General features: G+C 42.2%; 1 protein-coding gene across 1 annotated transcript in view; it reads right to left on the reverse strand.

Annotated features, from left to right (window-relative positions):
- Window positions 1–22,395, reverse strand: part of arap2 (ArfGAP with RhoGAP domain, ankyrin repeat and PH domain 2) — a 140,861-nt gene that overhangs the window by 79,257 nt on the left and 39,209 nt on the right. Inside the window, exons 10-11 of the mRNA XM_069672434.1 lie at window positions 11,301–11,407; window positions 2,433–2,632 (exon numbers count right to left, since the gene is read on the reverse strand). Coding sequence (XP_069528535.1) covers window positions 2,433–2,632; window positions 11,301–11,407 — 307 coding nt within the window. The remainder of the gene's footprint in view (window positions 1–2,432; window positions 2,633–11,300; window positions 11,408–22,395) is intronic.

The following is a 22,395-nucleotide window of genomic DNA, read 5'->3' on the forward strand; positions in this document are numbered from 1 at the left end:
TCCTGTATTTCCATGGAACAGAGAAATGGAAGATCTTAAGAGTCCTTCAACTCTATGCAAACAAAGGAAAACTATTAATAGGCTATAGCTTCACATCAAAGAGGGAAGCGGCAGACTATTAAAATTCATTCGGTCTTGGCACGAAAAGAGGAAAAGCCAATGTGGGATCATTTTCACCATTAGCCTTCTCATTACTTCTTTCCTCTTTCTCTTGTTCAGCATTTCTCTTTATTGTCCGTGACATGAGAGCGCTAATTAAAAGCGCGAGCAGTCATTGGTATTCCAAATGGACCACCACCTAATTTAAGGGGAGCACAGTGTGAGGACAGCTTCCTCATTGCAGATACTCACCCTCTCTTCCCCAGCATGTCGACAAAATGTAATATTAAACACCCCTGCAAATGAAATCATTTAAGGCTGTTTGAAAAGGGATGTTGGATATCTGATGCGCACCAATTACATGGGCTTTGCCGAGGTGAGGGGAAGAATCGCATTAAAAATTATGACTCCGGGAGAAATCTCAGGCCTGGAGAAGATCCAGAGGGAGGAAGAAAAAATACACCAATGAAATCTCCCCCCAGATCAAGCATGGCCGCTGCTTCTCTCTAATCATATTTAGCGGGTCAAGAAGCAGTTTGGGATCCCCCAAGTTCTCGCCCGCGGCTTAATCTTTGTTGTCATTTCATCTGAACCATCCAGCATTGCCAAATAGATTAGAGAGTCCACAGGCCAGACGCCAACTCCCATAAGTGGCTTATCACCTGAGAACTTCTTCTGGAAGAGCCTCTGGGTCAGAGTGCTCGCTCACACACACACGCACGGGACACCAGAGCACACGTACGGATTAATGATTAAGTACGAACAAGCTTTTTTAATTCAGGCATGTTTTTTAGTCATTTTAATGATCGTTTACATGCAGCAGAATTCCTTTTTTTGCTTCTATCTTTGTCAAAAAACGTGAAGAAAATGGACTATATGCGCAAGAAAATGGTGCAGGTCTATCTTTATAATTGGTCCCAGCAGCTTTGCTATAGCTCATACTCGTGTGTGGGTTGTAGGAAGCTAAAGCAAAGAACGATGTTCACGTCTCTGATCGTTTCTTTTTGGAATAAGAGAAGCACAAACTTGAGATGCAAAGATATAAAATTGGTGATTAAAGAGGGGGTATCATGCTGTTTCACATTTTAAGACATGTATATACTTTTACAATGTTGGATGTTCAGAGTAAACGTGGGTGAAGTTTCAAATCTGTAGGTCAAAGTATGTCCGAGTAATCCCCATGCTTCTCAGCTCAGCCTGCAGGCTGCTGTGAACGCCAGGTTTCACACTGTTTTTTTTCTTCTAATTTGCCAATCAGAAGGATGCGACTTGTAGGGGCGGGGTTTCTTAAAGGGACAGAGCTGGCAGAGGCTGTATGAGGGCCTGCACAGAGCACCAGAGTTTTTTAAACTGTAAATAATGCTAAGCTACTCCACAGGTATGACAGAGTTAAATATATGAAGCGTGAAATTAGCATAATACCGCCCCTTTAATGTACAAGCGTCTGTCGTTGTAGCCAACCAGCTTTGTGAACAGCCTGCACACGGTCCAAAATGCTGCAGCCAGGCAAACAAATGTGCCCATATTACCCCGATTGTAGCATCCCTACACTGGCCGCCTGTTGGTTGAGGATCGATTCTATCACTCTTTTAATCACGTTAAGGCCAGACACAAGCTGGCCCCTCCCTATATTACTTCTTTATCCTCCTATGAGCCAGGACGCAGCCTGAGATGCTCTGGTGGTGCTTTGCTGGCCGTTCCAAGGTCCAGGCTGAAAACAAAAGGCGACAGGGCTTTAGCTGTCAGAACCTGAACCAGAACCAAGAGAGTCATTTCACTATTTAGACCTTTACAAGCTTTTTATAAGATTATAAATGTATCTGGCTGTCTACATTTATTGTCCCCTGTGGAGCACTTTCTTACCTGTGCTGAAAAGTTGTATTATTATCTTTTTTTTTTTGTAATTCTTATTTTTATAACTTTGATTTACTTTTAGGTGAAATTACAGCCTGTTCAATTCCCAAAGTTACAATAATTAATTCTAATGGAATTTGTTTACAGGCAATAAAACATTCATGAAGGAGGTTAAACCAGAAAGTGCTTACACAATCTAAACCCAAGTTAGTGTTTTTATTAGTTTTTTAAAGTCTAAAACTTTTTAAAGTTTTTTTTACCCATAAAATTGAGTTGCACTTTCTTCTTCGTCTTTGTTGTCTTGTTTATTGTTGTGCAGGTCTCTGCTAACACACTGAAAACAAACACTTTCTATAAACAACCACAGAAAGTTGTTTTGACATGCTGTTCACACGATGCTGTGTGTGGGGGGTTTGTTTATCGCACCGCGCTGTACGTACAGTGTGTTGTTTGTGTGTGTGAGTGAGTCAGCCCCTTACCTGCACACTTCTTACAGATGACCACACCCAGGTTGACGGACGCCCACTCCGGCTGGGGGGCGCGACAGTCGGCGCAGCTCCTGTTGGCCTCGTTGAACCAGATCTTCTCCGCCACTTCATAGTCGGAGAGTGTCTCCGCGATCGATTCTTGGACTGCTTCAATCCACTCCTCCTTCTCCCGTTCTGACTCGGCCGTGAAGCTGCAACGATCGATTTTTTGCCCCCCCCACCCCAACACATGGCTCACTGTTATTGATTTGATTTGAGAGAGCAATTAAACAGCATAGTATAGCTTGGCAGGGTTACGGGGGTGTGTGTGTGCGGTATTTGGAGCAGTTTTGGGGGGTGCTGAGCGTGTATGGTTATGTGTGATTGCAGTAGATTTGGTGATATTGATAGGGGAGGGGGAGGAGGGGGCGACAGAGCAGGTGAATCAATCTGTCTCACCTGCACCACTAAAATCTATACAGAGCTAACGCAGGATATTTTTACATTTGTCAAGCTGGACATGGAGGAGAAAAATATACAAACGTTTCACATTTACATCATAAATGTTTAACACTCACACGCACACAGCTCTGTCAGTTTGTGGATGAGAAAATAAAAAAGGAAAGGCCTGAGATCAACTTGTGTCAGTGATGCTGCTTCTTCTGTTGGCATGGCAGCAGCGACAGACAGATGTCCGAAACCATGGCTACGTGTCAGCAAGCAGAGCTCAACTCTTGATAAAACTGTTACATTTAACAGATATAGCAGCGACTTTGTTTTTTCTTTATATGAGAAATGTTTTGTGTAATGATCTTTTCTTTTGTCGCAGCAAAACTTTCCCTTTCCGGGGCGCTGGTTTAGCTTAGCGGCTAAATCGCACGTCCCTCATGCAGAAGCTACGGTCCTCGGCACTACGGCCCCGGGTCAACTCCCACCCTTGGCCCTTTGCCGCGTGTCATCCCCACTCTCTCTACGGTTTCCGACACTTTCCACTGTCCTCTCTCTCCCTAAAAAAAAAAACTAATAAAAGGCCAAAAAAATAGATTTGCCATGTACGTGCAAATGAGAGGGCTGTTGACGCGTGTACAGAAATCACCAAGAAATCAACTTTCTACAGAAGGAGTCCAGCCGAGGTTTCTGTGAGACTCTACTCTCATTACCAAAACTGAAAGCAGACTGTAACACGGTTAACAAAGCACACACACATAAACATACCCTACATACCCCTGTCAAACAACTTCACAGTCAAAGAACTGGAAGTCCTACTGCCTGCTATATGTGCCTGTCCTTACAAACAGGAAAACGAATCAACCAATTGCCGCACCTTTATCTCAAGCTTGCAATTTTGGCCAATTGCCACAACTTTTCCACAAATTTGACCAATCACACTGCAGTGTTGATGTATGTAAAATATACTTGTAATACTAGTACAATGACACTAGATAATTGTCAAAAAGGTTGGGGCCACTCACAACCAGTATCCAGGTCTGCAGAAATGCCAGCGATGGTCTCAAGTCTCTACAACTTTCCGTTCCTGAAATACAGACATTTTGAGGGGTAGGATGTGACGTACACTACCAGTCAAAAGTTTGGACACACAAAAGTCACAAGACACAAAGTCTGTGTGGTTTTGACTGTTGGTTGCTCATCGGAGCGCTGGACAAAATAAGTAATCTGATGTTTCTTTGGGCTCTCAGCTTTTGAGATGAGAATTTTTCACAATTATTTTGACATTTAAGGGAGCAGTTCGCCCCTGGACAAAGCCACTGTCGGTCAAAGCTGGTGTTCTCTGTAATCGATAGAATAAATAAAAATCGATTGGCGCCATAGCTGTGGAGAAAGTTGCACAAACAGCTTGTGGTTTCACCCTTTCTACATTCCTACAACACCCAGTGTGCATTGCGCCCCATTGCGAGAGACGCTGCAGGCGATGGCTCGATTTCGAAATACGACGAGAATATACCAGTGGATCGTCTAAAACATCTTCAGGTCTGCAGTCTACATTTCAAACCTGACGATTTTTAACGAGACATGACATCGGAGGCGGGCGTCCTAGATCGAGGAAGTGTAGTTTAGCGCCCTCCAAAGGCTCAGAGCCAAATTGCTTTTATTCCTACCATAATGGCATCAGCTCCCCATAACAGCATGATAGCACTGAGGTTGAAAATCGGCGTACTGGCCCTTTAATAGCCTAAAAGGTGGGGGTACTGGTCTGGTTTATCCACATACCTATGGCTATTTGATGTATTTTGGGCAGCAGGTCTAAATTACGTCCAATTTGCTGTATCTCATCTTTTGATTCGAGTGATGCAACCAGGGAGGTGAAAACCAGCCACATTTTGAACTGTGTAGTTTTGAAATTTGAGAAAACGCTGAGCAAGATTTCTTGATGAGGGAAAGACAGAACTGGGACGGAGTGAGAAATCTAAAATCTGATATTAACATTCAGGCCACACACACACACACACACATACAGTAAATGTCTGAAGCTCCTAAATTGGGCATCTTTCATGGACAGTCATTCACCTGTCTCTCAGTCCATCTATGTCTCACTCATTAGTTTGCCAGCATGAGGCGATCTTTTTGGAAACCACAGACATGCACCCACACAGGAATGATGGGAAATGTCTAGCACTGTCTAACGAGCACTTATAAAGACACTTGGCAGGGACAGAGAGTACATGTAACAACTTGTTCTCCGTCAGACACCTGTGCTGAGCAACTCAAAATTAGCTAAATGTATGATTTGTGTATGAAACGAGCGACGTGTGAGTTTAAGTAAAAGTATAAGATGAAGGGGAGAAGGAAAGGAGACCACTCGGAGGGGAAGCCTTCGCCCGCAGCAGAGGATGCACGCTGGGCCAGCCTTGCCCGAGTAGCCCCGGCAGAGATCGATAGGTTGATTGGGTTCAGCCGTTCTGTGCCCACCGGTGTGTCTGCCCGGGGCTCGTCTAAAGAGATGGCTGCTCACATCGCATGCTGAACTGCAACGTGGCCTCCGAAACCGCAGAGGAGCCGAGAAAGGAGAGAGGCAGCAGCGTGTAGAAGCCCTGAAGCCGCAGAGTTTAAGAAATGAAGTGAAGGCTGGTCTCAGAAGAGGCCGCGAAAATTAACTACAGCTTTAAGGACAACGGGTGTTTGAAGAAAAGGGAAAATACTACATAAAGAATCATAAAGGAACATTTAAACTAAACACATGAGAACAGAAATAAGAGGAGTGGGAGTAAAATGACTATGTTTTACAAGCTGACAATGATAAAATTGCCGCCTTTGCCCTTATTGTAAATTATAACTAAGCTGTTGGCAAGCATTGGAGTTTTTTTTAAATTACAACTTTCAAGCCATCGCATATATTGTTGAAATATGTCAGTCACTTGTTCAAACACAGGCTTCAGGCTTCAATCTTCTCCTTCCCCGCCACAAACTACAATCATAGAGCTCTCGAGTTATTCAATGCTGCTCCTATGTAATTATGTGGAAAGTTATCAAAGCTAAAAGTAACCCGAGAGTGCACTGAAGGGCTCTGTGTTCTTCACGGATATGAAGACCATTTAGGAACCACAAAGTTTCTCCTGGTCTTTGGTTGGTTGATTGACGATTGTTTTGTTAAACTCAAACACTGCTGTAATGAGCGCGTAAAGGAAAAGTTAATACCCATAGTTGTGAAGAGTTCTATAAGATCAATACCATTCTTATGTCCGTTGAATATAATCCACGAGATGTTAGCTTAGCTTAGCATTAACACCAAAAAAAATATCCGCAAATGATTTCTTGGCATGTTTGCAGTGGCTTTCTGGACAGAAGGAGACTTTATGAAGGGACTGCTCCCATTCTCCTGTTTGTCCATTGGGTATAAATAAGGAGATGCTAGCTTAGCTTAGCATAAAAACCAAAAATATACTGGATATATAGATATACGACTTCTAAACACATATGATTTCTTGGAATGCTACAGTGGCTTCCTGGAATCTTGTTGTTAGAATGAGCAGAGACACAAGGAAGCCACTGCTCCCAATCTCATGGGTATGAGCCAGAACATGTTAGCTTAGCTTAGCATGAACACAAAAAAAATTATCTGCATATGATTTGTTGGCATGGTGCAGTGGCTTTCTGGAACCTCAGAATGAGCAGAAAGTCACTGCTTCCAGTCTTTGTCCATTGGGAACTACTTTTCACATTTAACTGAAAGATGTGAGCGTTGTATCTTTCTTCTCGTCTCTTGGCAAGAATTTAAAGGGTATTTCCTAAAATGTTGAACTATTCCACTAAAAAGCACATCCAACATTAAATTTGTATTTGGCCTACATGACTTTGAGGGTCTTTAGTTTGAAATACTGCTTGTTAAAGTCAGCTTCAGGGTTCCCCAACACAAGGACATAGTATCAGTCCCCACTCATGAAAATGTATTTTGTATGAATAATAAAATGATGTGCAGCTTGACATTCGTTTTTAAATATTCAGTTATAGCTAGCATTAAATCTTTACTTTAGAAGTTTAATCCCACCGGTGTCCTACTTGCTTTTTAACACATCCATTCTCTGCCATCCTTCAAATGACATGTGGGTAGTTTGGATTATTAAATATACGTTTCTGCTAGAAATAATACTACAGTATTTAGAGGATCAATGTTTCTCTCAAAATTCATGTTACTAAACAAGAAGCCTTTCCCGATTGCATTTATTACTGAGAAGGCGAAGGTCTTTCATATGAGGGCAATCAATAGTCTCTTAATGTCCTTGTTGTAAAATCAACAGATCACATTGTACTTCTTAAATCTGCCACACAACACCATTCAAAAAGAGTCTGGGAGGTTTTGCAGGGTAAAATAACCAAGAATAATGGGACTCCAATGGTGAATACCGATCACTAACAGCCCAAAGTACTGTTTGTATCACAGCTACAGCTAGAAAACAAGAAAGAAGTAAGTGTTTCCACTCCAAAGTAAAGAAGTTACAGGAAGTAAAACATGATGGAGAGCAGCTGCGTCAGTGCCCGATACATCAAGAGGCAAAATGATGCCTTCACTTGCTAAAGACAGCTGTTACCTGATGGGAGGACCTCAAGAGACTCGGTGAGAAACCTGAAACAGCTTCTGACTTTAGATTAATGCAAATGAGGCCGCTCCAATATGATGAAAGTCAGAACTGAAATCAAACTGGTGTTGGAGCTGATTAGATATTAAGCAAAAAATCTGGTTGTTGGTTGGTAGTTCGGTTTAGGTTAAGAGTTGATGACATTATCTTAACATGAAGTATAATTGCCCCAACTATCGTTATTTTCATTGATTCTGAGCATTTCCAGTATTTAAATCAGGTCAAAGTCACGCGCCACCAACTATGTGGTCTCCAGCTAGCTATAAGAAGAACCAAGCTTAGTGTTGTAAATATAGGCATCATGGCAGTGGCAGAACTACCAAAGAGGAAGGGCACAAAGGAAGCTAAGAAAAAGAAAAAGTAAGTGACAAATCAAATCTTGCAAAGCAACCTTGGACGGGAGTTTGGCGAAAGCTAGCAAAATAAAAAGCACTTGCTTGATGTTTGGCTGCGTTAGCAATATTTTCAACTTAATGCCTTTTCATCAAAAGCAAAGTCGACCAATTTGGAAGAGTTGGGCCTCTAGTACTTCTGAAGTTACCAGAAAAAAAGAAGATTGAGATGTGTTTTTCCAGACAAGTAGGTATTACTTATTATCGTATTGGTTCAAGATTTTTCAAGTCTGTTTTCCAACTACGTCCACATGTCTACATGTTCCGAGAGTAATTAGTTGCCAGAGAAATTCCTCCTGTTAGACTGGACTGGCTTTGGAGAGACTCCTTCCAAATATGGTTCCAATGCAAGTGATTGGGGACAAAATGTTGAGTCCAAGATGGAATTTGTACAATTATTGGGGATACCAACTGAGGCTTGAAATAAGCTTCATCTCCATTGGAAAAGAGCAACCAGTACTTCAATTCCATGCACATATGGGCATATGAGTAATGTGTTAAGACTTGTCCTTGTGATATCTAACAATTTCATTCAAATGCAGTCGTTTGGACTGTTTTTGAGTGGCCACCTTGAGACAACGGAGTTAAACGCATCAGAGAAACACTAACCCCAGACAAAATTCCTTCTGTCCAGACTGGACTGGCTTTGGAGGGATTTCTTTCCAAATATGGTTCCAATGTAAGTGATGGTGACAAATGTATTGGGGATACCAACTGAAGCTTGAAATGAGCTTAATCCCCATGGAAAACAGCAACCAGTACTTCAATTCGATGTGCATATGAGTGGTGTTTTAAGACTTGCCCTTGTGATATCTAACAATTTAGTACAAATGGAGTAGTTTGGGTTGTTTTTGAGCTGCCACCTTGAGACAACGGAGTTATACCAATCAGACAAACACCAAGCAAACCAGACAAACATGGATTTTCTCCAATATGGCCTTGATCGAAGCATTTATCCACAGCTTTACTTTAGTGGAAGTGCTTTCTGACCAAAAGTTTTCTTTTCTCTAAAGTTGGGTGTCTTTGCTCGGCTACATCCCCTCATTGTCATTCTCTCTACTCATAACAGTCGGCTACAGCATCTACCACAGCGGGCTGAACGCTCCGTCCATTTAACGGCAGCAAAACAATGGAAAAGCCAAAGTGAGTCTCCACAGCTTAAAGTGATTAGATGAGTTTCTCACTAATCCCCACCTTGAGCAGGTAGGAGAACGCTCCCAGGGCTACCAATCGATTCGATCCACACACACACACACACACACACATTCGCGCTATAAAACCCGTTCAGCAATCGCCTCATCAAAACAATTCAGGAGCTCATTTTAACTCCACCTCTTTTTTTTTTTGTTTCACACAAAATGGCAATTACGTCCAGCGTATTAACGAAGCTGCCAAACGAAGGGACCATTAAGGGCGCTGACACAAACAGATCGATCGAACGTACAACAGACAGGTAGAGGGATGAGGAGCAGGGGGGAAGAAATCTTTACACAAGGTAACGGGTAAAAGAAGGAGAGGAAAAAGTGAACAAGCGCAAGAAAACAAACAAACAAGCCATGCTTTGTCCAGGCAGCTGTGACGGTTGTATTCTAAATGGGCCATTACAGCACAAACAAGCAGGAGGCTCATTGATTGGAGGCCCCGAGGGAGAGGAGTCACCTGGAAAGGCTTTTTGGGCCCTACAGAGTTACCTGCACGGAGCTCCTATGGGAGATCTGATTAAAACAACTCTGATCGATAATAAGTGATTTTTATACAGCGCCCTGTTCTCATGTTGTGTGTTGATCGCATGAAAAATAGGTGTGTCAGAAGACGGTTTGTGACAGAGACTGGACAGGAGAACGCAGAGCGCTAACAAAGGTCTCATTAGCTTCACAACCGGCATCTTAAAGGGAAACATCTACGACACTTTAGTAAAGGGGAGTAGAATATAAATTAGTTTTGAATGGCTGACAATTATTTTCATGGGGCAGAGTTAAAAGATGGATGGTATTGGAGTGGCTGGAATCAGGAAAGAAATGTGCCAATTCTTTGTGTACATTTATAATCTTTATGTCTACTATTTTGTTGTCCTGATTGTCCCTAGAGTTAGGGTTAGGGTTAGGGTTCAGAATCTCCCTTCGGGGATTATTTTCTACGACGCTGATTGGCCAAATTCACGTTGATATGTGCGTATCTTGACCCAGCAACAGTCACTGATTGGCTACTCGTAAGCGCCCATAAAGCAGAGACGAGTAGCCTAACGCTTGTTTCCCACGTTTACAATGAGCATTAATTAATGTATATATATATATATATATATATATATATATATTACATAATTAAATAAGTAATTTTGTTAATATTAGTTTTTTCAAAATAAAATAAATAAAAATAAAAACACACTCTCCACTAGGGAGGGCGGCGCCCTAGCGCCCTCTATTGGCCAGCCGCCACTGCACGTAATGTATACAAATGATATGACGGCATCAGAGACATACCAACAGAAAGTCAAATTGGATTCTTTGCAATAGGTCAAACAGAATTTCATCTCAGAGACTGCTCTTCGCGTCCAAAAGGAAATTCAATTATCATTTCAACCTAAAGCCTTTCCTCACAGAGAACGCAGTAGTTATGGTGCCTTAACCGATCCCTCTGAGACACAACGTACCCCGAGTCTCAGGAAGGCTCTTTGTGTTTCCCAAAGCATTTAAACACATGATGGTGCATCAACCATGCCGTGCGTTTTTTTAGAGTACCACTCTAGGAGAATCAGTTTAACCCAAGTATTTATCAGAAATCCATCTGCTACTTATCTGTATAAGTGTTTCCATCTGTCACCACCTGACAATGAAAAAGTAGTTAACCAGGGGTGTGTTGTATGTTTGTCTTATTTAGTGTGTTTTGGCACTTTCAAAATAAAAGGCCAGTAAACAATAGAGCACCTGCAACACCAGGCGGAGCTGAAGCATCAGTTTATGGTATAAACAATCAGTGTGAACAGGAAATAGACCACGACTAACACTAACCAAACGACAGGTGTGAAAGTGAACTTTCTCTGACCTTTCAATCTAAACTTTGTTGAACAAAATTTTGTCTCAGGACGGAATATGAACGAAGGCTCGATATCCTGCTGCTTCCTCCTGCCACATTCTAAACAAACGTGGAGGTGTTAGTGAAGTGTCAACCTGCTGAATACAACATTCTGAGGGGTGTGTATTCAAGGAGAGATTCCTCCACTTAACGTTCGTCTTTCATGATGATGAAAAAGGCACAAAAAAAAAAGGCACAGAGCACCTGTGAAGGTAGAGTGAAAAGGCTCGTCATGCTGAAGATTCTTGTGTGAATGGCTCATTTTCTGTGTGAGAAAGTGGCAGGAAAAAAAAACACATTTACAAATAAGGCTGCAGACGTACCAGAAGTTCTTGAAGGGTGTGTTGATTTCAAAGCCCCTCCTGTCAATGTCTCTGATATTAGCAGCAGTCAGCTCCACTTCAGCGATAGCCAGGCCGGATTTAAAGTCCTGCAGAAACATGAACAGACAGATGGAGATCAGAGGCTGAATTAAATACAGCGCTGCTTCTTCAGTTAATAAAAAAAGTTTCTCTCATTACAGAAAGAAGTCGTAGCCTATCTTGAAAAATACACAAGAGTCAGAAGAGAAGATTGATACCACTCTCATATCTGTGCCTTCAGTGTGGCGCTACGGCAACGAGGCAGCTAGCCTAGCCTAGCCTAGCAAACTATCAAAAGGGGAAACAGCTAGGTAACACCAAAGTTCACCAATAAACACGACATATTTGTCTTTATATTTCTTCTGGGTCATGAAATAAACACGTAAGCTTCAGCTCTGCTGGAAGCCACATTTAAACTATGGAGAAAGCCTGGCTCCTAGCTTAAGCTAGCAGACATAATGAGCAGCGTTGTGCCATCAAGCTACTCATCATACTTGTTGCATTAAAACAAATAAATGTTTTATTGCCACATTTTCAAATGTAAGATGATAAATAGAGTTACTACTGCAATGATAAAAATCTGGAGCAGTTTTACTCACACAAACTGCTGCCGTTTATCTTAGCTTAGCATAAAGATGGAAAACAGGAGGTTAGCTTGGCTCAGTCAAAAGCTAACAAAATCCTCCAACATGAGCCCCTGACTGCTTAGTTTGTCTTAGCAGCATTAATGAGCTGCTTGTATGAGGATTCTATTAGCCTCTTTGCCTCTCTTTTAAGTCTTTATGCTAAGCTAACCAGCTATAGGCTCCAGCTTCCTGTTTAACACACAGACACAAAGTGGCGCCCATGCGTCCATGAAACTCTTGCCAAGAAAGCTAGCCAACATATTACCCACAATGTCAAACGATTCTTTTAAAAGGTGCGAGTTAAGGTACTTCAGGCTGACTGAACCCGTCCTCCTGGAGGTATTCCAGGTAACTTGAGAAAGACCCCGAGGCAAAGGTATTCAAAGAAAGGTTGGACGACACACATCGTCTAAAACTTCTTCTTTGTCTTTAACTGTTTTACCATTATCAAAGCCAGAAATGTGTTTAGAAATTATCTAAAACTCTCCCAAAAGAAAAAGTGTTTCCCCAAAGGACCCTGCAAATGTGAGGGTCCTTCAGTAGACACCAGCTAAAGGCACTTTCCGGCCAGAGACCGTCCCTAATAAGGCGGGGTCAACAGGTCGCCTCATTAAAGTCGCGAGTGGCTTCTCACACGGGGGCTTGAATGTCATTTGGTCTAATGAAAACTAGCAAACACAAGCAGCTACATCCTCGGCCTCAGCCGCTCCGCGTCCTGTCGACTGTTGTTTCGGGGAAATGCCACGGACGAATGTGAAAGGACGGCTGAAAATAGTTTGTGACAGACCAATAACCCAGCCACACATTCATCGGGTTTTCTCCCTCTCGCCGGTGACGCACAAACCGAGTCTGTGTGTGTCGTAGAAAGAGAAAGAGAGGCTGTAGTGTGCGTGTGTGTGTGTGTGTGTGTGTGTGTGTACACCTGTGCGAAACAGCAAAGCTTTGCGAAAGGCGCATCTGGGGAATCCAAGCCAACCCGAGCTTTCAGCCTGATGTTTTCTGAGGCCCATTTCAGAAATAGGGGTTAGATGCAGAGGCACCGTTTTTATAAGCTCCTCTATAACTCTGCATCACACTGCACCCTTTACTTCACCCTCAACACTCACAGCAGTTTAGACCGTTTTCTATAGCCTTGAGCTCCAGCGCTGAGACAGGGAGAAAAAAAACAGACAGGAAGACAAAAAAGTGCACCTACACCCACACACCAACAGACACAACAAAAACACGATATTACAATCCAGAGAAATACACACTTTTTACTCCACCGCCGAGCCAAAAGCGTGAGTCAAAAGAACGGGGAGAGAAAGAAACACAAAGGAAGGGGAAGAAGCGTGAAAAAAAAAAGGTCTTGCTAATCCTTACTGAGAGTGGGTGAGACGGGTGAGGGGTCAGCCGAGCAGTTTACAGAGAGAGGAGCGAGTGTGTAGAAAGAGCCAGAACAAAAGCAGGATCCGCGCCAACACTCGAAACAACCGCCTCAGCTAGGAGCGCTAAACGCCGCCGTGCCGTGCCAGCTAGAAAGCATGTGTGTCTCCTTTCTTTCCGTGTTCTTCCCCAGCAAAACAATTTACACTAATTACACCAAACAAAGAAAATGAATCGACACCATCTTTGTTGATTAGGCGCCTTCTTCTTTTTTCTTTTTTTTTGGGGGGGGAGTACACGGCCGAGCTTTCAAACGTACGTCTCCTGCAGGATTCTTCAGCTAATTAGCTTCCAAACTTAGCAGCCAAATTTTTGCAACACGTGGAGGAAGTCGCTTAAACATTTGCAGGGTTTCCAACCTGATCTTCAGCTACTCCGCCGGTTGGTTCAATTGGGGCTAATGTTGTCAAAATCTGTATTTAAACCATCATTAGCCCCAATTAGACCACTTCAAACTCATTTGGAGGACTGTGGTGGAAAATGCAAGCAATTATTCTCCTGTTCTGAACATATCGAGATGGAGAGAGTGGATTTGAGGCCTAGCGACGGGCGAAAGAGTGCGGAGAAGTTCAGATCCTGTGAAGCGTTTTTGGAGTAATTAAGACCCTCTGAGCTCCGGAGAGGACGACAGAAGAGACAGACGGAGGAAGATATGGGAAAGAGCGGTAGAGTGAGACAAGTGAGTCCACTGTTCGGCCAGGTCCTAATTGAGCTTAAAGTTTTGATGTGAGGGCTCGGAAGCAGCCGGAGCTTGACTTTCTATCCTATCAATTATATCTACCTACACTTATGTCTCTTTTACCTCCTTAAAAATCTGTGCGGGCGAAGTTTTTAAGACTCATGAGAGAGAACGTTCAAAGAAGCCGTAAACACAGAAGGAAGTCAGATAGCAGCTTTCAGCGGTGGAGGAGGATGGCGTCCGTGCACATGCATGCATGAGGGTGTCCGGCCGTCTGGGTGCCTGCGCCAAGAGGGCAACACCTAATGACCCTCATCCCTCTCAGGCAGCCAATTAGAGCGCCGGGTGTTAGCGGGCGTCCAGCCCTCGCCACTCGTTACCTACCCAATATGTGCCGTGGCCTCCTGCCCTTTCCAATTAATTCCACCAAGGATGGAGGGATGGAGAGAGAGAGAGGGAAGGCATTAAGAGGTAAAAATAACTCACCCAATTACAACAGCCGAGGGGTAGGTGGCAATAATGGTGCTTATGTAGGGGGGAAAGGGGAAACTGCCCCAGGGCAAACTCTCGTACGTATACGTGATTTTATAGACTTCACGCCATCAGCTCTAAGAGAGATAAAAAATCAGCTCGAGTAAAGAAAACACGTCAGATTCCGACTAAGTCTCTGAGAAAATGGATTTCTCTCACACCCTCAAATGAATAACCTTAACCCGCTAAGTGCTGAGCGAAAAGGCCCACTCTGAATATCGAAGCCATGCATCCAATTATAACTTCTTTCAATGCTTCCAACCTCTTATTGTGTGAGTCAGTCACTCCACAGCGCCGAGTAAAAACGCAGGCCCCTACTTCGGCGTCCACTCAGCAGCTTAAGATGCTCTAAAAGCATACAGGCAAAAAGAAGAAGAGCGTCTCGCAGAGGTAGGAGGGGTTTAAAGATCACACACTCAACAGAGACAAAAGACTTTTGATTATTTTAGAAAATCAGGCAGAGGAGCAGAGAGGTCAAGGATAGGTAGAGGCGGTGATGAGTGGATGAAAAAGACGCAGAAAAAGACAAATAGTTCAGCTGAATATACGGAGACAAAAGAGAGTCAGAGGCAAGTGATGAACACACTTACAGAAGACCTGAAGAGAAAGAAGCATTGTGTTCAGAGATCAACATTTCAGGCAGGAAAGAATGCATCTGTACACTATGAGTCTGACTGCTGCTTATAGGTCGTAGTTCAGAGGAGATGTTAAAGAGTAAGTTTGTCAAAATAAAAGTGCTGAGATTAAGTTTTTAATAGAGTCATTGTAGCGCAAAGCTTTTAGCCATGCTAGCTAGCAATGTGCCTCTAGGGGTCATAGGTTCAGTCAGTTAGCCCGACAAACTTTGGTCCAGATTGAAATATATAACCAACCTTTGAAAGAGTGAAATGTTGTGTGGTCACCAAGGGTTTGGTGATTTCCCAAATCTTCTTTAAAATCCACCAAATCTGGTTTAGACTCTCCAAAGCTTTGGTTTTGTAAGCTAAATAAAAAGATGATAAAGAGAGAATAAAGATAGAAAAGCCAATACGAAGACGACATCACATAAAAGCAAGTCTATAAAAGTGAGTTTTAAGAAGAGATTTAAAAGATGTCTCTGATGTTGCGAGCCTTACCTCCTCAGGCAGGTTGTTCCAAAGCCGAGGGGCCCTGACGGCAAAGGCACGATCCCCTTTGGTTTTAAGCCTCGACTTCGGAACGACCAGAAGGCCCCCGCCTGAGGATCTAAAGCTGCGGGCTGGCTCATATGGTGTCAACAGCTCTGTGATGTAGCTTGGAGCCAGACCCATGTGTGCTTTAAAAGTGATCAGTAAAATCTTAAAATCAATTCTAAAAGTAACTGGAAGCCAAGGTCGAGAAGCCAGGACGGGGTTGATGTGATGTCGTCTGCTTAAACCAGTAAGAAGCCGAGCTGCTGCGATCTGGACTAGCTGGAAGCGAGAGAGGGATTTCTGACTGATTCCAGAGAGCAGGGAGTTACAGAAGTCTAATCTGGAGACGATGAGTGCGTGGATTATTTTTTCAAGGGTAATTATTGCTTTAGTTTTTGAGATGGTGCATAAATGGCGGAAGCAGGATTGTACAACTTTCTTTATGTGTTTGTCGAAGGTAAGATCACAGTCGAATATTACACCAAGGTTTCTGGCGGTAGGTTTTACAATAGTAGACAGCACGCCAAGCATGCTAACACGCTAAACTAAGCTAGCAAACACTGTAAACTTGATAAACTTTAGCATGTAAACACTCAATTTGAGCAAGATGGTGTTTAGCTAAAAGCCTTAAAATGCTTCAAGCAAAGCTACCGACGGAAAGTTATTTGATTGATTGTGAATATAACAAAGTGGTAACTCCAACTGACAAATCAAGAGAGAAATATTTCTGATAAATACATTTGTTTACACTTTACTGTCAACATTCTAGTTAGCATGCTTTTCAGGCAGCAGTCGTTAGCAAAAAGGCTACGATGAACTTCCTGTTAGCTAGCTACCAACTAATAAACACAATGGATGATTTAGCAGCTTAAAAGATTGGAGACCAAATTAGAAGCAAAGGATGCGTTAATAAAACGCTTAGGTTCATAAATATGAACAGAAATGCAACCACAAATTAAAGCTAACGCTATCTGTGTCTGTTGGAAGTGCTAACTGTTAGCTAACACATACACCATATCCACTTTAATATGTCAGTGCTGTCTACAAGAAGCATGTTTAAATGCAGGTTTCAGAAGCAGCGACGACATGCAGCAGCATAGCGAGAGTACTTAAAATTCAAACTCTTCACAAGCGGGGGGCCTTGATGACTCACTCCTGTGTCACAAACTCTGCAAAATGGCCTTGCAGTCTTGGGATGGTGTTAATTGTTACAAGGAAGATCTTGAGAGGAGCAAATGAGAGAGAGATTTAATTAAAGTAGAGATTAATTAAATCCCGAGTCCTCACTGTTATTGTATACTTAGAGTACCTTCCCCAGCAGAGCAGCCTCGGCTGTGTGTGGAACTTTTGCTAAGTAGGAAGTAAAACAGATATCTGGCAAGCATTTTAATGGCAACCAACCAAGATTTTACTGGACAGACTGAGTTCAAATAAGCGAGCAGGGAGCGTAACTACAAACAAGACGTCAACCAGGAATATGATCACACAACAAAGCAAACCAGAGAGCACCAGCTGAGAGTTCTGGTGCTGTTTTCAGGTATCTGTACTTTATTTGAGTCTGTCGTTTTTAGAAAACATTTCACTTATACCCAGCACATTCTAAAACAAATATCTGTACTCATTAACTGTTCAAAACAGGCTCATTACTTCAGCTTTGAGAGGAATTATTGATTGTTTATCATTGCGTGCCCCCTCCCCAACGTGAAGACTGAATTTAACATAAATGAATAAAACAATAACCAACCTGGTCTCAAAAATATTAAAGGAGCAGTTCACCCCTGGAAACAGGCAAAGCTGGTTCTCTGTAAGCGATAGAAGCAATAATATTTGAAATCGGCGCCACAGCTGTGGAGAAAGTTGTACAAGCAGCTCGTGGTTTCGCCCATTCTACATTCCTACAACACCCAGCGTGCATTGCACCCCTCCCTCTGAAAGAAACGGCCCAGCGAGAGACGCTGGAGTGAAATACTATCGTTTGTCTGCAGGCAACGAGTCAGAGCGGGACAGAATCTGAAATACGTCTACATTTCAAACCTGACGATTTTCAACGACATGACATCGGAGGCGGGCGTCCTAGATTGAGGAAGCGTAGTTTAGCAAGCTCCCTGGCCTCCCTGGAGGTTTTCCAGGGCCTGTTGGAGAAGCGGACAGCATCCTCCATTCTACCATAGCGGCATTAGCTCCCCATAACAGCATGATGGGACTGAGGTTGAAAATCGGCGAACTGGCCCTTTAAGGCACTATAATGGCTCCTGTCAAATGACAACCAAAAATAATGTAAAAAAAAAAAAAAGTTTTCTAAACTTGGGAAAACGATTAACCACTGCCAACTGTGTGATGTTGTAGAACCTGGAATATTGTGTCAAACGTCATTTCGTGGTGCCGCTACGAAATCTGAACACATTACACACTATTGCCACAGAATTTGGTGTTAAGTCCTGGTTGTTTCACATGATTTTCGGAGACAAGATTGATAATAACACGTAGAAAAGATGATCCACTGGCGTATCCGTCAATACATGGCAATTAGGACAGACGCAAAATAAGGTAAAAGACGCATCAAGACGAAACGAACGTGCAGGAAACATGACTACGTAGAAGAGGCATCTTGTGAATGTGATTTCCATCACTGTTAAGGGAGGACTTATGGCAACATTGATGACCGTTGCCCTTGAAGTCAGAGCAGATTCGGAGTGAAAGACAAACCAAATACAACTGATTTCACATTGGAGCAAACTTAATTTATTATCCGTATATTGATTGTATTTTATTTCAAGTTAGACGGATTTAATTAAAAATAGTCTCCAAAAGAAATGTTCTCCCGAGGGCTATTTTTCTTTTTCCATCTCATTTCTTTGTACTTGTTCACTTTGGTAAAGTAGTTAAATCAGTACTTTTTTAAATCAGAGGTTTTTGTCACACAAGTATCTGTAGTTCTGCGTGGGTAACAAATGTGCGTCCTTTGGCCCAACTGGAGAACACTTGATGAAAGATTCGTGTGATGATGAGACATAAAACGAGTCACTGTGGGCTGCACTAACGGTGAGAAGATCACTCTCAAGAGTAAAAGTGTGCGTGTTACTCTGACTTTCTTTACCTCGGTGTTTAAATGACCTTAAACACAGCTTCATCACGGGACTTAGGGTCCATGAGGGATGGGGTAGAGGTGTTAAAGGAGGAGCTGGGAGGATGATGTTTCCAATAGCTCGTTCATCATGTTAGATTAAATACTCCACTCCACTGAACTCGAACAGGGCAACGGTCTACCTCCCTCTCTGCTCTCTTGCTCTCCATCACTCTCTTCTTTTCCTCCACACCACCAACGCTCATTTCTCACTCATGACCTCTGCACTGTGGCTCTCCTTCCCTCCCTTTCTATCTCTTTGTGTTCGTCTCTCATTCTTTGCCTTCCTCTCTGCAAAAAAACGCCGCTGCTCGCTGCTGCATTTATTCCGGGGATTTAGCTTGTAAGCTGAAATAATACAATTAATTTGCTCCCTCTCTCTGATTCTCTCTTTCCCTCCGCTTCTCCCGCTGTCTCAGATCAAGGAAGTGGAAATGTGCTGACAAGGAGTGAAACCCAGAAGAGAATTCTAACAAAGATGTTTGTTCACGCTAATGAAGAAAATAATGAAAGGCAAACAACAAAACTAAAAGAGCGAGCGAAACAAAATGAGACGCAAGGAGGGATGGAAATGAGTCAGATGCGTGCAGCATTATCAAATATGCACACAAATACGTGAGGAACTTTAAGAAATAGTATCACTGGGTACGAGACTATCTTTCCATCTTAGATAGGATATCTTGCTGTCGGGACAGGGGGAGGCAGAGAACAGAGTCTCTGTACGTGAGCAGGGACTATCAGCGCCTAATTGGATTCACATCAAATACCAGACTCAAGAGAAGCTCTGAGTAAGAGAAAACTTATCTCGTCTTTATTCTGCGCTTAAAGGAAGATGTAAGTTATCAAAAGGAGTGTATAAGTCTCTAAAAATATACTCCAAGTACAAAATAATATAAACTCGATATGAGCTCTTTGGATTCTTTGATTGTGTGTCAAAAACAGCCTCCAAAAATGCTCTCAGAAAGAATAAAAGCACCTTTAAGTGAGCATGCTAATACTTTAGCAGCACATCTAAGGTGAACTCACTATTCAATTTACACTTTTAATGCTCATAATCACTACATAACCCCTCGAAACCAGGTGAACTAAATTTAAGGAATAGTTCAACATAATGCTGAGAGTTACCCGAGCTAAGTACCACAGGAGCCAGAGCCAGGAGGCTGCTAGCTTAGCCAGCACAAAGACAGCAAGAAGACAGCTCTTTCCAAAGTTAAACAATACACCTAAAAGCACCTCCAAAAACTATTTATGAACATGTTCTTCTGATTAACTTTTTGGACTAGTTCAACATACTGCTGAGAGTTACCCGAGCTAAGTACCGCTAAGAATGGAGCCAGAGCCAGGAGGCTATTAGCTTAGCTAGCACAAAGATGGAAAGAAGACAGCTAGCTCTTTCCAAACTTAAAAAATACACCTAAAAGCACCTCCAAAAAACATTTATTAACATGTTCTTCTTATTAACTTTTTGGAATAGTTCAACATAATGCTGAAAGTTCCCCGAGCTAAGTACCGCTAAGAATGGAGCCAGAGCCAGGAGGCTGTTAACTTAGCTAGCTAAGAGATGGAAAGAACAGCTAGCTTGGCTCTTTCCGAAGTTAAAAAATACATCTAAGAGCTCCTCCAAAGGCCGTTTATTAACATGTTCTTCTGATTAACTTTTTGGAATAGTTCAACATAATGCTGAGAGTTACCTCCGCTAAGTACCACTAAGAATGGAGCTACGGCTTTTAGCCTATCTAGCAGAAAAACAAGGAGGTAACAGCAAGCTCAGCTCTTTCCAAAGTAAGAGAATACAGCTCCTCAAAAGCTCACAGATTTACATTTTTATGACAAAGATGACAAGTTTGTGCTTTTACAGCAAACTAGGAACTAAAACTACTTCTTAGGAAACAGCAGCTAACCGGTTAAGCTTTGGCGAAAAACTGAAAGCAGACAGGAATGACTTGGCTTTTTCCAAACTTTAAAAAAATACACCTACTCCGTTCCTTTAATCTCATTAATTAGCATGTTTTATCTCAATCCTTATCCAACAACAACCTCATAAACCACAATTACATTTCTGTTTGTGTAAGCTAAGCTAATGGTTTCTAGCATCATGCATGAGAGTGGTATTAATCGTTTTATCCAACTCTTGGAAAGAAGCATAAAAGCGATGTCATTCAGCTGTCTTATCTTGAGATTCTTGGTGCCATCTGAGTAGATGTAGTCACTTAAATTTACGAGGTCCAGTCACACAAATATGCTACATAGCAAAAAAAAAAGGCTCATCAGAATAGCTTTAATGCCTTGCTTAACATAATAAGACACAAACCCATGATTAATAATCCAAATACCAATTTGCCTACATATTCACTCAAACCCCTGGGTGTATTTAGAAGAATAATATGTTAATGAATTCTTAATTAGTTTCTTGTATAAGTGGATATGTGGGAATTTCACTGAAGGGAAAAAGGGCTCAGCCTTATTACTACATTGGTATTTATTTTAGTGTATTTCTTAAATACGCAATCTTTAATTGTTAAATCTTAAAAAAGTATTTTTTAATGAAAATAATTATTTCTTAGTTATTTATTTTGACATAAAGAAAGTTGTTTTTCCCAATGCTGCCATCACCACATTACATTCTGAACATTCAAACTAAATATATTGTCCTACAGTCACTGTCTGCAATAATATATGCAAGCATCACTCATAAGAATTGGCAATAAAACATAAGGAATATGATACTCTGAAAAAACTATGAGCAGAATGACATTACTGCATAAGTTAATTACATAGTGTCAACAAACCCTTCCTTTGCGACTGTGTACGTCTATCCTCCAAACGTCTGTCACTGTGTCTGTTATGTGAGCACCGATGTTGTGTCTACAGAGTGTTTGAAATTTAAAGAAAATACTCAAAGCCACAAATAAATCACACAGCTTGCACTGTCAATAAAACCAAAACACAGAACACATGCGTTCACCAAACGGTAACCAAGGCCATTTGCCTTTCTACAATGAACGACAACTCAGGAATAAATACACTGTAAGAATGAACAAACACTGAGTGGAAGGGAAACGGAAAAGACAAATCTTTGATGCTTGCCACTCATCCAAGATGGGAAAATGTGGCCTAAAGCTGGCGCTAGAAGAAGGGAGATAATGCTGTGGAATGAATTGCACCTTGGAGTTGCATTATGGGAAGTGTAGGACATAGTGGCTGGCCATTGACCCAGAGTGTGAACTAAAAGACACAATACTCTGTTGGTGGATTTGCCCGATGAGAATCATTCTTGTTACCTAAATCAAAAGTGGTTTTCTCTGGTTGGCATGTTCAGAGATTTGTAAAGCACTCGCCATCAGAATAAAGTCTCTAACTGGACACACAACTTACACTCAGGGTTCATACTTTCACTATGGGTCCAACCAGGTCAAACCAGAGGGGCAGTTTAGCCAATTAGAGACTTTTGAGCACAAAACGCCCGACAGTTGAACCAAAGTGGCCCTCGGCGCATCAGAGGATCACTCCGACCAGAGAG

Source organism: Semicossyphus pulcher, unplaced genomic scaffold (assembly GCF_022749685.1).
Source record: "Semicossyphus pulcher isolate SPU_LCO1_2020_fin unplaced genomic scaffold, fSemPul1.0.p SCAF_21, whole genome shotgun sequence".
Classification (NCBI taxonomy): Eukaryota; Metazoa; Chordata; class Actinopteri; order Labriformes; family Labridae; genus Semicossyphus; species Semicossyphus pulcher.